Source organism: Panthera leo, chromosome A1 (genome assembly GCF_018350215.1).
Source record: "Panthera leo isolate Ple1 chromosome A1, P.leo_Ple1_pat1.1, whole genome shotgun sequence".
NCBI lineage: Eukaryota > Metazoa > Chordata > Mammalia > Carnivora > Felidae > Panthera > Panthera leo.
Genome location: NC_056679.1, coordinates 83,914,544 through 83,929,075, shown reverse-complemented (window position 1 = coordinate 83,929,075; position 14,532 = coordinate 83,914,544). Strand labels below are relative to the sequence as shown.

Sequence of the window (14,532 nt, the reverse complement as noted above, 5' to 3'; positions counted from 1 at the left end):
ACTTGAAGATGTCCTTTCAGCTTTTCTTATAAGGAAGGGGTAGTGGTAATAAGACCCTGAACATGTTTTTTTGTCTTGTTAAGTCTTTATCATGGTCATTTTTGAAAGATACATTTGGTGGGTACAGTTTTCTTGGTTAGCAGTTTTTTTTTTTTCCTTTTAGCATTTTGGATATTTTATAACTTTATCTGGCCTGCAAGTTTTCTGCTGAAATATTCACTGACAGCTTTAAGAGGATTCCTTGTAAATGTATTTTTCCCTTCAAGCTTTAAAATTTCCTCTGTTCAATTTTAACAGTTTTATTTTAAATTGATTAATATTGGGGTGCCTGGGTGGCTCAGTCGGTTAAGCGGCCGACTTCGGCTCAGGTCATGATCTCACGGTCCATGAGTTCGAGCCCTGCGTCAGGCTCTGTGCTGACAGCTCAGAGCCTGAAGCCTGTTTTGGATTCTGTGTCTCCCTCTCTTTGACCCTCCCCCATTCATGCTCTGTCTCTCTCTGTCTCAAAAATAAATAAACTTAAAAAAATAAAATAAAATAAATTGATTAATATTTTATTACTTAAGTTACTGAATAAAACGTTTGGAGATTCATAATAATCATGAACTTAGATGAAGTTTCTTGCTCCTCTATCTTTATTTTCATTCTGGGACTACCAAAAATGTATACATTGTTTTGTTGTTTTTTTCACGATTTCTCATAACTCACATAGGATGTCTTCATTTTTTGTCATTCTTTTTGTTTTATTTTTTTTTCCTGTTCTCACTGGATAATTTCAAATTATTTTTGGCTCACAAGTTCTTTCTCTGTTAGATCAGGTCTGATATTAATGTTTTCTATTGAATTTGTAATTTCTTTTTTTTTATTTTAACTTGTATTTCTTTATTTTTTTTTAACTTACATCCAAATTAGTTAGCATATAATGCAAGAATGATTTCAGGAGTAGATTCTTTAGTGCCCCTTACCCATTTAGCCCATTCCCCCTCCCACAACCCTCCCATAACCCTCAGTTTGTTCTCCATATTTATGAGTCTCTTTTTTTGTCCCTCTCCCTGTTTTTAAATTATTTTTGTTTCCCTTTTCTTATGTTCATCTGTTTTGTCTCTTAAAGTCCTCATATGAGTGAAATCATATGATATTTATCTTTCTCTGACTAATTTCACTTCGCATAATGCCCTCCAGTTCCATCCTGGTAGTTGCAAATGGCAAGATTTCATTCTTTTTGATTGCCGAGGAATATTCATATATATATATATATATATATATATATATATATATATATATATATCACATCTTTATCCATTCATCCATCAATGGACATTTGGGCTCTTTCCATACTTTGGCTATTGTTAATAGTGCTGCTATAAACCTGGGGCTGAATGTTTCCCTTCAAAATAGCACACCTGTATCCCTTAGATAAATATCAAGTAGTGCAATTGCTGGGTCATAGGGTAGTTCTATTTGTAGTTTTTGAGGAACCTCCATACTGTTTTCCAGAGTGGCTGCACCAGCTTGTATTCCCACCAACAATGTAAAAGAGATTCTCTTTCTCTGCATCCATGCCAACATCTGTTGTTGCCTGAGTTGTTAATGTTAGCCATTCTGACAGGTGTGAGGTGGTATTTCATTGTGGTTTTGATTTGTATTTCCCTGATGATGAGTGATGTTGAGCATTTTTTCATGTGTCGGTTGGCCATCTGGATGTCTTTGTAGAATTGTTTCTTCATGTCTTTTGCCCATTTCTTCACTGGATTATTTGTTTTTTGGGTGTTGAGTTTGTTAAGTTTTTTATAGATTTTGGATACTAACTGTTTTATCTAATATGTCGTTTGCAAATATCTTCTCCCACTCTGTTGGTTGCCTTTTAGTTTTGCTGATTGTTTCCTTCACTGCGCATAAGCCTTTTATTTTGATGAGATCCCAGTAGTTCATTTTTGCTTTTGTTTCCCTTGCCTGCAGAGACGTGTTGAGTAAGAAGGTGCTGCGGCCAACATCAAAGAGGTTTTTGCCTGCTTCTCCTTGAGGATTTTGATGGCTTCCTGTCTTACATTGAGGTCTTTCATCCATTTTGAGTTTATTTTTGTGTATGGTGTAAGAAAGTGGTCCAGGTTCATTCTTCTGCATGCTGCTGTCCAGTTTTCCCAGCACCACTTTCTGAAGAGACTGTCTTCATTCCATTAGATATTCTTTCCTGCTTTGTCAAAGATTAGTTGCCCATACATTTGTGGGTCCATTTCTGGGTTCTCTATTCTGTTCCATTGATCTGAGTGTTCTTGTGCCAGTACCATAATGTCTTGATGAACACCGCATCCTTTATTGATAAAAACCCTCAAGAAAGTAGGGATAGAAGGAGCATACTTTGAGATCATAAAAGCCATATATGAACAACCCAACGCTAATATCATCCTCAATGGGGAAAAACTGAGAGCTTTCCCCCTAAGGTCAGAAACAAGACAGGGATGTCCACTCTCACCACTGTTATTCGACATAGTATTGGAAGTCTTACCCTCTGCAATCAGACAATACAAAGAAGTAAAAGGCATCCAAATCGGCCCTGAGGAGGTCAAACTTTCACTCTTCTCAGAAGACATGATACTCTATATGGAAAACCCAAATGATTCTACCAAAAAACTGCTAGAATTGATTCATGAATTCAGCAAAGTTACAGGATATAAAATCAACGCACAGAAATCGGTTGTAATCCTATACACCAACAATGAAGCAAGAAAGAGAAATCAAGGAATCAATCCCATTTACAGTTGCACCAAAAACCATAAAATACCTAGGAATAAATCTAACCAAAGAGGTGAAAAATCTATATGCTGAAAACTATAGAAAGGTTATGACAGAAATTGAAGAAGACACAAAAAAAGGAAAAAGATTTCATGCTCCTGGGTAGGAAGAACAAATATTGTTAAAATGTTGATACTACCCAAAGCAATCTACATATTCAATGCAATCCCTATCAAAATAACATGAGCATTCTTCACAGAGATAAAAAAAAATAATCCTAAAATTTATATGGAACCAGAAAAGACTCTGAATAGCCAAAGTGATGTTCAAAAAGAAAACCAAAGCAGAAGGCATCACAATCCCAGATTTGAATTTTTAATTGCATTTACTGTATTCTTCAGAGCCACAATTTCTCTTTGGCTCTTTTCTATGATTTCTATCTTTGAAAAGCTCACTTTGTATATTCTTTTCTTGATTTTATTGAATGATCTTTCTGTGCTTCCCTTAACTCACTTTTATAAAAATTATTTTGAATTATTTATTGGGTAAATCAGAGATATCCATTTTTATGAAGTTGTACTGGAAAACTATTATGTTCCTATTGTAGTGTGATGATTCTATGAATCTTTATGTTCCTTGATGTCTACAAGGGTCTTCACATTTGCAGTACTAGATACTTCTAGTCTTTACTGCTTTGCCAGTTCAATAAGTATAATGTTGGATTTAATTTCTTTTTTATAATATTTTCTAATATTTATTTATTATTGAGACAGAGAGAGACAGGGCATGAGCATGGGAGAGGCAGAGAGAGGAGACTCAGAATCTGAAGCAGGCTCCAGGCTCTGAGCTGTCAGCACAGAGCCCGACGTGGGGCTGGAACTCAAAAACTGCGAGATCATGACCTGAGCCGACGACAGATGGTTAACTGACTGAGCCACTCAGGCGTCCCAATGTCGTATTTAATTTCTTAAAAGGTGTACTAACATTTCCTAAGGCTAATTCCCCACATTAGTAAACATTTGTGTTTTTATTCTGTGATGATTTATCAATCATGTGTCTTCTAATTTTTGTACTTTTCTATTGTATGAAATTTGAACGTAATTTAATTAAAAATTATACATATGGTCTGTATACTTTGCCCTCACTTAAAACATATGCTCACAGATTTCCCCCCAGTAATGTTAACAAATTAGTATATTAAATAATTTGTGTTAACTATATTTTCCTATTTATTAAAAATGCATTATATTAACTTGGGAAATATAATTATAAATTATAATTTAAAATTAACTTTAAATTTAACAACTGTATACTTGCACATACCGAATACTGTTCTAGATTATGTGTTAAATATTAAGGGAAAATTCTCCAAATTCCATATCATATTTAAATGTATTATATGGTTTTAATTGATTTGCCCTAAGTCCTACCAAGTATTTACATAAGTAATTAACCCCATGTGAGATAGAAAAACTGATGTTCAGAGCAAATTATTCCCTCTTCCTAGCAAGAGACAGATGGGAGCCTTAGAACCATGTCTTCTGATGTTTTCCTTGTGTTTTGGTGTCAAACCTTGCCATTAGTTGGTAAGCAATTTCCAAAGAAGAGGAGCATGCTGCACAATGAGCAGCTCCCAGCTCATTAATCCTAATGATAAACTGGGGGAAAATTCCTCTGAGAGTGATATGTTGTTAAAACACATGTTCATTTTCTGTTAGATACCAGCTAGTCTGTCTACCAAGGACCTGATGATGCATGTTGAAGGGCAGTCATGCCCTCCCTGATATCTTTCTACAGGTGAGGGATATGGACATGAAATCAATTGAACTCTTGCTTCCACATACTTATTTTATTTACACAAAGAATAAAATACGTATTTATATAATGTAAACATTGAAATAATGGGTGGTATAAAGTTTAACTTTTCAATGCCTTATTAAATACCCAGGAAGATTTGAGACATAAAGGAGTGAGAAAAAAAATAGAAGTTATTTAGTGTGGAGAAATGAATGCAGGCCTCTTCTGCAGTACATCCTTACAAGTCAGACTTCTCAGTTTGGACAAAGTCCTGCCAGTAGGTCTGATAACAGTATGAAAACAAAACGTTTAAAACTTCAGATACGGACTGTGTAAAGAAGTTATTTTCACGAGGCAGAACAATTGCAATGTATAATTTCATGGCATTGAGATATTATTTAACTAAAACAAAAGGCCTCTTCATAACAGTTAGTGAAGTATTATATATGTGTGTCTATACACACATTGCTTTTTCTTTTCATTTTGTATTGTGTTAAATATAGATTATGTTAAACTTGCATACTTACCATGATTTTGCCAAATATTTATCAAATATGTCAGTGATTTCTCTTTTAAAATTACAAGACTTAAATTTTAAGAAAATATTTAAAGTTTCTGTTCTACTATATCACCTTGGTTTGCACAATTAGTTAAGAATATAAAGGTGATAAATCCACACCTATAGTATCAACACTTGATTATTCTATGTTGCTTTATTTCATTTTCTTTGATTAGATTTTTAAGCTTGTTTTATTACACTAGACTTTATTCATCACATAAGCAAGAGCAGAGATCTCATTTTGATCCATGATATATCCCAAGCTCCAAAAAATTTCCATGATATAGAAAATGTGCTAAAAATATTTGAATAAATGAACACTATTGTATTTCAGAATGACTAGTACTAGGGAATACTTGGGTTTTAATTTTTTTTTTTTAATTTTCCCTTTCTCCTGAGAATCACAGTCTTGAAGATGTGCAAAGAATTAGATGTGTTTTAGTAGTTTACATATGTTTACATGTCAAGGGTAAAGGTGGAAGCAAAGGAATTATACCTAAATTGTTTGCAACTTCACCAATTCTGATGTTATTTCTATTTAATATTTTAATTGTAGTTCCTGCAAAGAAAGTATAATTGGCTTTTTCTAGATTTGTCATAGATAACCATTTTCCTTTTGAGCAAACAGGAGTTAAGTGTCCTAGGTAAGCATTTGCTCAGTTGTGGAGACTAAAGATGCTTCCATTTAATGGAAACTTAGATGTTAAAATGAGGTTTAGGATTACACATTTCAGTTGATAGCAAAAGTGATCTTCTCCTGAATTTCCAGAATTTAACTGCAATGAGTATTGATTTTAATACGTATCTAATAAACACAGAAAGATAAAATCAGGAAACATGTTTAAATATAGTTAAATTCACCTTAGTTTTTCAAGACTGATGAAGCAGCAGTAGAGACAGCTGCTTCCTTGCCTCTCTAGATAACTTATGGGGGAATCTTATTTCATGAGATAAAGACTAATAAATTTAACTGAACTCAGAGCTGCCTGAACACAATGGTCTTTTCTAATTTGAAAGATTGTAAAAATCTTTGATATTTTTAAGAACAACGTTACAGCATATGCTGTACATTTAATACATGGCTTGAATATTAAGATAGATAACTTGCCCAATACTATTATTTATTTAAAATAAGGGTTCTTACAATCTTAAAATTATCATCTAAAATTTACATGATTTATAATAATTTTTACTATCATATCTGCCTTAAATATAGGGAAAATTAGGGTAAAGAGATTTAAGTGACTAAAACAAGGCTAGGTACTGGAAATCTTAAAATTCAGAAATTAATATTGTTTTCTTACTCTGAGGCCTGTTTTATTTTTTCACCGTTACCAAAATGGAGAGTTATTTGCTTTCAGTAAGGGAAGATCCTACAATTTATAGTCAATACTTTGAAAATATTATTACGTTTCCAGCACTGTTACAAGAGTCTTACACAGACTCCACAATAATTCTCAGGACAAGGGCTGCTCTGACGCTCTGCTGGCCAATGAGGAACTTGAGGAGTGACTTCCCTGGGGTCACATAGCTATTAAGTGGCGGATGCTGGTCTTTTGCCCAGGCCATTTGAGGTACAGATTCTGTGTAAGGATCAAATTAAACTAATCAGGAGTAATGGGTAAAGTGGCATCTTAGAGTTTGAAGTCATCATAGAAAACTGGGAAACTTAAACTAGCAAATTGGAATTGTTTACACCAATGCTAAGTTTAGATTATTTCTGGACATTCTTTTGTATGTATTTTTCCTCTCTTTGTTAATTTTTTAAATTTTCTAATACACTATGTATTTAAACATTATATTTTCTGAGTTTTTTGATATGTGCATGTTAGTGAGTCACTCTGAATGTAGCCTACAAAAACTAACATACACATTTTTTTAAATTTTTTTTAACGTTTATTTATTTTTGAGACAGAGAGAGACAGAGCATGAACGGGGACGGTCAGAGAGAGAGGGAGACACAGAATCTGAAACAGGCTCCAGGCTCTGAGCTGTCAGCACAGAGCCCGATGCGGGGCTCGAACTCACCAACCACGAGATCATGACCTGAGCCAAAGTCGGACGCTCAACCGACTGAGCCACCCAGGCACCCCCTAACGTACACATTTTAAGACCATAACGATTTGCTTCAGATGGCATCTTGTAGTATGGGACTTAAGAGTTGAGAACAATCTGATGAATTTTGTTTTCAGATTCAGAAGCAGATGTGGGCAGGATTCTGGTGTAAGTTTATGCTAGCTCAGTCATCCTCCAAATATTTAAAGATTGAAATGTGGAAAATTATATGTATTAATTGTCCACGTTTGGACTAGGAAGATCATCCTTTGAAATTATCCTTAAAGGGATCTCTTTTTATACATATAATCTCTACTTGTAAGAAGACAAAAAATGTTTTCCAGAAAAAACTGATGTCACTTGAATGTGCACCATCAGTGAAAACTTGGATTTATTTCATAATTACATATATGTATATATATGTTATAAATGTGTGCTATATGTGCATAATATATACACACATATATGCACAATAAACAATATATTGCTTTATATGTGCATATACATATATACATACATATCTACTTATCACATATATGATTCATATACATACATATATATGATAAGGAAATTGTAAATGTGCCACATTTTTCACTTAAGAATACAATAAAACTGTCATACCATGCTAATGATTATAGATCCACCTTACATTCCAATGGTTGCTTGAAATTCTATTAAAAATTCTAATATTAAAACAAATTATTTGTGTGTCCAACTGCAGATACTTAAATTTCTTCTTCTTTCTTACTATTGCAAACAAGACCAAGATGAAAACTTTTAAATGTTGCCTATTTATCTCTTGATTTCTATACAAAATTTCCTGTAAGCACAAGTTTATACACATTACTTTTAAGATCCTAATATTGGACTGGTGCTTTCTCAAACAAAGATGATACCTACTCCCACTCTCAGCAGAAATTTATGAGCACCCCATCTTGATACTCAATGTTGATACAGACCAGCTTCAACTAGAGGCTCAAAATTTAATGAGATTGCAAGCTCAAACTTCATTTATACACTCTGGGGCCCATGCAGCAGAAGAGAATATAGCCAGTGCTGTGAACATCTAGCCTGTTGAGGAAGTTTCCTTGTGCTCATACTGTAAGGAAGAGTCATAGTGAGTCAAGCTTAAGTTCTAACCATCTAACTTTGGGCATCCACTTCCCAGATGTCCACCATCAGACCAAAAATTTCACATTTTATATCCTCACACAACACATAAATTAGAGGAAGGTAACACCAGGTGCACAGTGTCATATATATTCAAGGGAGGAAGTGGTGGGAGTTGTTTTTATGGATTCACCAACAAATTCCAGAAGGGACCACGTGGTGGGAAACAGAGGTTGAGAACGTGTTGATTTTCCAATCATATTGAGCTTAATAACTAACTTCTGATCATATTCAAGGAGAGAATAATCATATTGAAAATGTCTGTTTTTATTGAACTAATGACCTAATTCAACTGTGGGGAAGCTCTCAAAGTACCTTCACCCATAGATAGGTTTTGGTTTAAGAAAGTGATATATTAAGTTAGACATAACCAAAACATTACTGAGGTCTTTTTGCAGGGCTTGCATTTTACTTTACATCTCTTTTTAAATATTTTATTATTTTTTTTTAATTTTGTTTTTACAATTTTCTTAAGTAGGCTCCATACCCTATGTGGAGCTCAAACTCATGACTCTGGGATGGCATGCTCCACCAACTGAGACAGACAGGCACCCCTAAAATGTTGTTTTAAAGAATTATCATCCCTCTGAGTTTAGGAGCATATCTATCTATCTATCTATCTATCATCTATCATCTATTTATTATCTATCTTTCTTTCTATCTATATAGTAGAAGAGGAAAATTATGTTTTAAAAACTTGATAATTTAACTCATGGTTTTAGATTTGTAAACCGTTGGCAAGCTTTCCTTAGTAACATTTGAGTTTAGGCCACGATGAGTTAAATTAGGTTCACATCTCCATGTAATTTTTGAAATGTCTTTGTTGTTTATTTTTCATTCAATTTTAATAGTCTTGTCCTCACTGGTAATTTATTCCTGAGTTAACCCTGCCACTTCCCTCTGACATACATTATAGAAGATTTCTTTCAAATATGGATCCTCAAAAAGAAATATGGTGTCATCTTTATAGGGCTGTATATGTAGTAGTGGTTATACTGGTGAAAGACTGGGAGTAGGACTATTGGATGGGTCATTATTTTATGTCTGCTTGGAGCTAAGAAGTTACCCTCAGAAGTGAATATTCAGCAGTGAAATGTATGAGTCTGGTGTTTGGAGGATCTTTCCTGGCTTACATTCTCTGCGGACTTTTGTTTATGTGTGTGTACCTCAACATAGGAAATCAGACAACTACAGGCAAATGTGTGATGCTTAGAGATTGCCCAGGAGTTAGCACTTTATATTTCTGAAAGTAATAATTTTATTTGTTATTTTGTAAGTTTGTTGACAACTTTGACCAGAAATTCAAAACTTTTTGAATGTGATTCTGGTTTTACAGCCCATATTAATTTGACTTCTCTTAGACAATTGTCGATTTAACACATGATAAAGAGGATATTGTGCATTTATGGTCAGTTGAGTATAACTATGGAGAGTATGAAAAACAAAGTCCTGCTCCTCTACCAGTTGTACTTCTTGTGCCTCAGTTTCTCCAACTGAAAAATAGTGATAATTATAGTAACTGACTCCATAGACGTGTTGTGAAAAGTGACTACATCAAAACACTAAAGCATGTGGAGAGATGCCTGGCACAAAGTAAACACTGCATGAGTACTGGCTAATTTGTTATTAGGAACATGCTTCAATTATACTTATGTTTAAAAGATGATAAAACTACTTATTGGTGTGGCTACTGTATCAAATTACCACTAACTCAGTGGCTTTAAATGACACAAATTTATAATCTTATAATTCTGGAGGTCACAAGTCAAAATTTGGTCACATTAGGCTAAGGGATACACTCATTTCTGAAGGCCATAGAGGAAATCCATTTTTCTAGCATTTTTCAGATTCTAGAGACCACTCAATCCTTCTCATCATGGTCCTCTTCATCTTCAATACCAGTGTTTGAATCATTTGGACCTGTATTCATAATATCACATCTCCTCTAATTTCTTCCTTCCTCTTTTCTCCTTCCCTCGTATAAGGACCCTTGTGCTTGCATTGGGTACGACAGGACGTTCCGGAATAATCTCACCTTAATCACATCTGCAAAATATGTTTTGTCAAATCAAGCAACATATTCATAGTCTGGGAATTAGGATAGGGATCCATGAGTGGGGTGAGGACATTATTCTGCCTAGTACAATTGGTTTTATTTAACAGTAAGTTAAATATATCATATTGTTAAGTTTAATAAAATACAAAATTAATAGAAGCCTGTTTTAAGACAGTTTTTTTTTTTCTGATAATAGGAGACAGGTGAAAATTACTGCTACAACAATACACTCATGATTTTCTGACCTTTTGCCTGTGTAACCTAGGTGAGTTCAAATTAAATTAGCAACATCCACAATACAACCCGTGGATGGATAATGACATCTGCAGTTACAGTTATCTTTTACAAAATAATTGGTACAAAATCAAATGAAGTACTCTTACAACGTAAGCAGATTCAAAAAGGATAGAAAGTGGTGAGTTCTTTGCTTGCTGAAAAATTATGCTGATGTCTGACTTTGTCCAAAATACTATATTGATTTTAAGTCACTAAGAGTGTTTATCTCAAATTTGTATATGTGAAACCTCAATGATTAAGATGTAAAATTCCTATTGCTGTTTTATCCTAGAAACTTGTGAAACATTTTGGTTTCCTAGAACTGTTTCTTATTAGAAAATGTAGGTAGATCCTCTCTTATGGCCATTTTATTTTGGATTGAAGATAAACACAAGGGCCTGGCATTTAATTTATTTTTATTTTTCCTTTAGCACATTTTATAGATCCTATTCAGGTGGATTTTAAGGAAATTCTACAAGAAATGAATCACCCATGTGGGTGGCTCAGTTGGTTAAGTGTCTGACTCTTGGTTTCAGCTCAGGCTGTGATCTCCTAGTTCCTGAGTTTGAGCCCCACATCAGGCTCTGTGCTGACAGTGTGAAGCCTGCTTGGAATTTATCTCTCCCTCTCTCTCTGCCCCTACTTAGCTCTTTCTATCTCTCTCTCTCTCTCTCTCTCAAAAAAATAAATAAACATTAAGAAAAAGAAACGAATCACTTAAAGGGCAAAAAGAAAAAAAAGCAATTTGGATTTTAGTAAACTGTATATGTTTAACAATTATTTATTTAAATATTCAACAAACATTTACAAGGTGCCAGTCATTCATTTATATTCTAAAAGCACTCAGGAAACAAAATAGGCAACAGCCTTACTCATATTGAACTTTCTGTGAGTGACAGGAGACAAACACAAAATGTAATGAATATATATGTTAAGTAGTATGAAGGAATGTGCAAACAATAGCCATCTAGTCCTAACAAAGTGGGCTTTAGGCAAAGCCCTGAAAGACATGAGGGTGTCAGTCACAGCTATAGGGAAGAGATCCAGCCTAGGGTGACAGCAGAGACAAAAGCTATGGACTGGAGGCTACCCCAGAGAGGGGACAAAGGATCAACAAGGGGGTTACATGGGATTTGGAGCACCAGAGCAAATACACTGGAAAAAGCAGGCAATGGCTTCAAAGGGTGAAACTGTTACAATATGGTGGGCTTTAAAGTGAAATATAAAGTTTTATGGTAGAGCTTTGAGCAGGAGTTGACCTGTTTTGATATAGGTTTTTTAAGATCACTTTGCTCTGCTGAGGTTAGACTCAACACAGACAATAGAGAAAGCAGGGATATAGCAGGAATCTACTAGAATAACCTAGATGAAATGAAATGACTAGAATATTTCATTTGTGAAATGCCAACAAATAAACTAATCTTTGTGATATTGTGCATAACTAATATATATTTAGTCTTTTTTTCAAATTCCTGGCATTGACTTCTTAAAACTCTCTGAATTTCCTAAATGGAAATAGCTATGTCTTTTGTTATTCATAAAATGTCCTCCTACCACACCTGAGTTTATGTTAATTAGATGATTTATTGAAATCTCCTAAGAATTGGGCTTGTTCCCAGGAAAATAACCATAATTAAAGGTTTGCAACTTTGAAACCTCCACCACTCAGATCTCCATGGAGAAGAGAAGGTCTAGAGATTTCATTAATCACTGATGGTCAATGATTTGATCAATAATGCTTAAATAATCAAGCATTTATAAATACAAAAGGATGGGTTTCCAAGAGCTTCTGGGTTGGTGCACATGCGGAGTTGTAGAGGATGGTACACATAGACAAGGCAGTGAATCTTCTGGCCTTTTCCTGCATACCTACCAGATGTATCTCTTCTACCTAGTTGTTAGTAAAATATTTTTTCTTAATTCTATAAAATGTTCTAGAAAATTAGTTGAGCTCAGGGATGGGCTCCTAGAAACCGAGGCCCAAGTGATAAACTTTACCTGCAGTTGGCGTCTGATTTGGGTGACAGTCTTGTGGGGCTAAGCTCTTAACCAGTGAGAGATTAAGCTATCTCCATGTAGATAGTGTGAATATTGTATTAAGTTGTAGGACACCCAGCTGTTTGTCTGGAGGGTTAAGAATTGCTTTTTATGGGGAGGAGACCCTCACACATTTGCTGACCAAAAGTGTCAGAGGCGAAATGTTGAGAATAGAGGAGACACACTTTTCTTTATCCATTTTTTTTAATGCTTTTTCTTTATACTTTTCCTAAGTTATTCATTCTTAATTTTGGCCTTTCATATAATGAGTGAATCAATGGACCTTTACTCAAACCAGTGTTGACTTGGTCCTACTATGGTTTGTACAACATTTGGGTGCCAGAAATGCATAGAGTGAATAGGAAAGATATAGCTAAACTAATCAAAGTATAGCAAATACCAACTTTATTATGCCACTCACATAATCTATGTATTGCAGCATGAACATAAACACAATACGAAAAGTGTTGTTCTTCAACAATGAGGAGTAGATCTACAGTTTCTGATTTATGATATGTCTCTTGGTCTCTTCATTTTTCTCTAGCACTTTGTGTTGGAAAATTTCAGCCAAACCAGTACTCTCTGAGGTGTCATCTCTATTGTAAGTCTCACCCATACTGAAAGGATCTTCTCTCCTTTTACTTCCTGGTCTTTGTGGCTTTCTGGTCTGCAGGAGCTGACATAGGCAATGTAAATGAAGAATATAACTTTATCTTCTGATTTTATCCTCCTGGGGCTTCTGGTGAACAATAAAACTACTGGGATTGTCTTTGCTGTTATTTTTGCTATTTTTGTGGTAGCTGTAACTGCAAATTTGGTCATGATATTCTTGATTCAGGTGGACTCCCGTCTCCATACTCCTATGTACTTTCTGCTCAGCCAGCTGTCCATCATGGACACTCTTTTCATTTGTACCACTGTCCCAAAACTTCTGGTCGACATGGTTTCTAAAGAGAAGACCATTTCCTTTGTGGGTTGCGGCATCCAGATCTTCCTCTACTTGAGCATGATTGGCTCGGAGTTCTTCCTCTTGGGCCTCATGGCCTATGACCGCTATGTGGCTGTCTGTAACCCTCTTAGGTATCCAGTCCTGATGAACCGCAGGGTGTGTCTCCTGCTGGCTGCTGGTGCCTGGTTTGGGGGGTCCCTGGATGGCTTTCTGCTCACCCCCATCACCATGAACGTTCCCTATTGTCACTCCCGCAATATCAACCATTTTTTCTGTGAGATCCCTGCAGTTCTCAGACTAGCCTGTGCTGACACATCCTTGTATGAAACCTTGATGTACATCTGCTGTGTACTAATGTTGCTCATCCCTATCTCTATCATCTCAATCTCCTACTCTCTTATTTTGTTAACTGTCCACAGAATGCGCTCTGCTGAAGGCCGGAAAAAGGCCTTTACTACTTGCTCTTCCCACTTGACTGTGGTCAGCATTTTCTATGGGGCTGCCTTCTACACTTATGTTCTGCCCCAGTCTTTTCACACTCCTGAGCAGGACAAAGTAGTTTCAGCCTTCTATACCATTGTCACACCCATGCTCAATCCTCTTATCTACAGCCTCAGAAACAAGGATGTCATGGGGGCATTTCAAAAGATATTGTCAAGATGTTTATCTGCTCAGAAAGTATCCACAAGTGATGCTTAGGGATTCAATAAACTGAGAATAGATGAGAACATTCTCTGTTGTCCTGTTTTAAAGAAGACTATTTGGTCAGATGTCAAAGATTACTACTTACAACTAATTAAGATAATTTATCATGTCTGGTTTCCTGTTCCTGGGGGAGGGAACCAGGGATTTTTCATTAGGTATGCAGATACACTTTGGCTACCAAGAATGAGGTATTAT

At 35.3% G+C, this 14,532-nt stretch overlaps 1 protein-coding gene across 1 annotated transcript; it reads left to right on the top strand.

Moving 5' to 3' along the window:
- The first annotated feature begins 13,371 nt into the window (after window positions 1-13,371).
- Window positions 13,372-14,331, top strand: LOC122199703 (olfactory receptor 2T11). The gene has a single exon (XM_042904984.1). The coding sequence runs from the start codon at window positions 13,378-13,380 to the stop codon at window positions 14,329-14,331; it is 954 nt and encodes a 317-aa protein (XP_042760918.1). The 5' UTR covers window positions 13,372-13,377.
- The last annotated feature ends 201 nt before the right edge of the window (window positions 14,332-14,532 follow it).

Bases quoted from the DNA above. Each gene is read 5' to 3' on its own strand.
- LOC122199703 (XM_042904984.1), top strand. From the start codon at position 13,378: ATGAAGAATATAACTTTATCTTCTGATTTTATCCTCCTGGGGCTTCTG.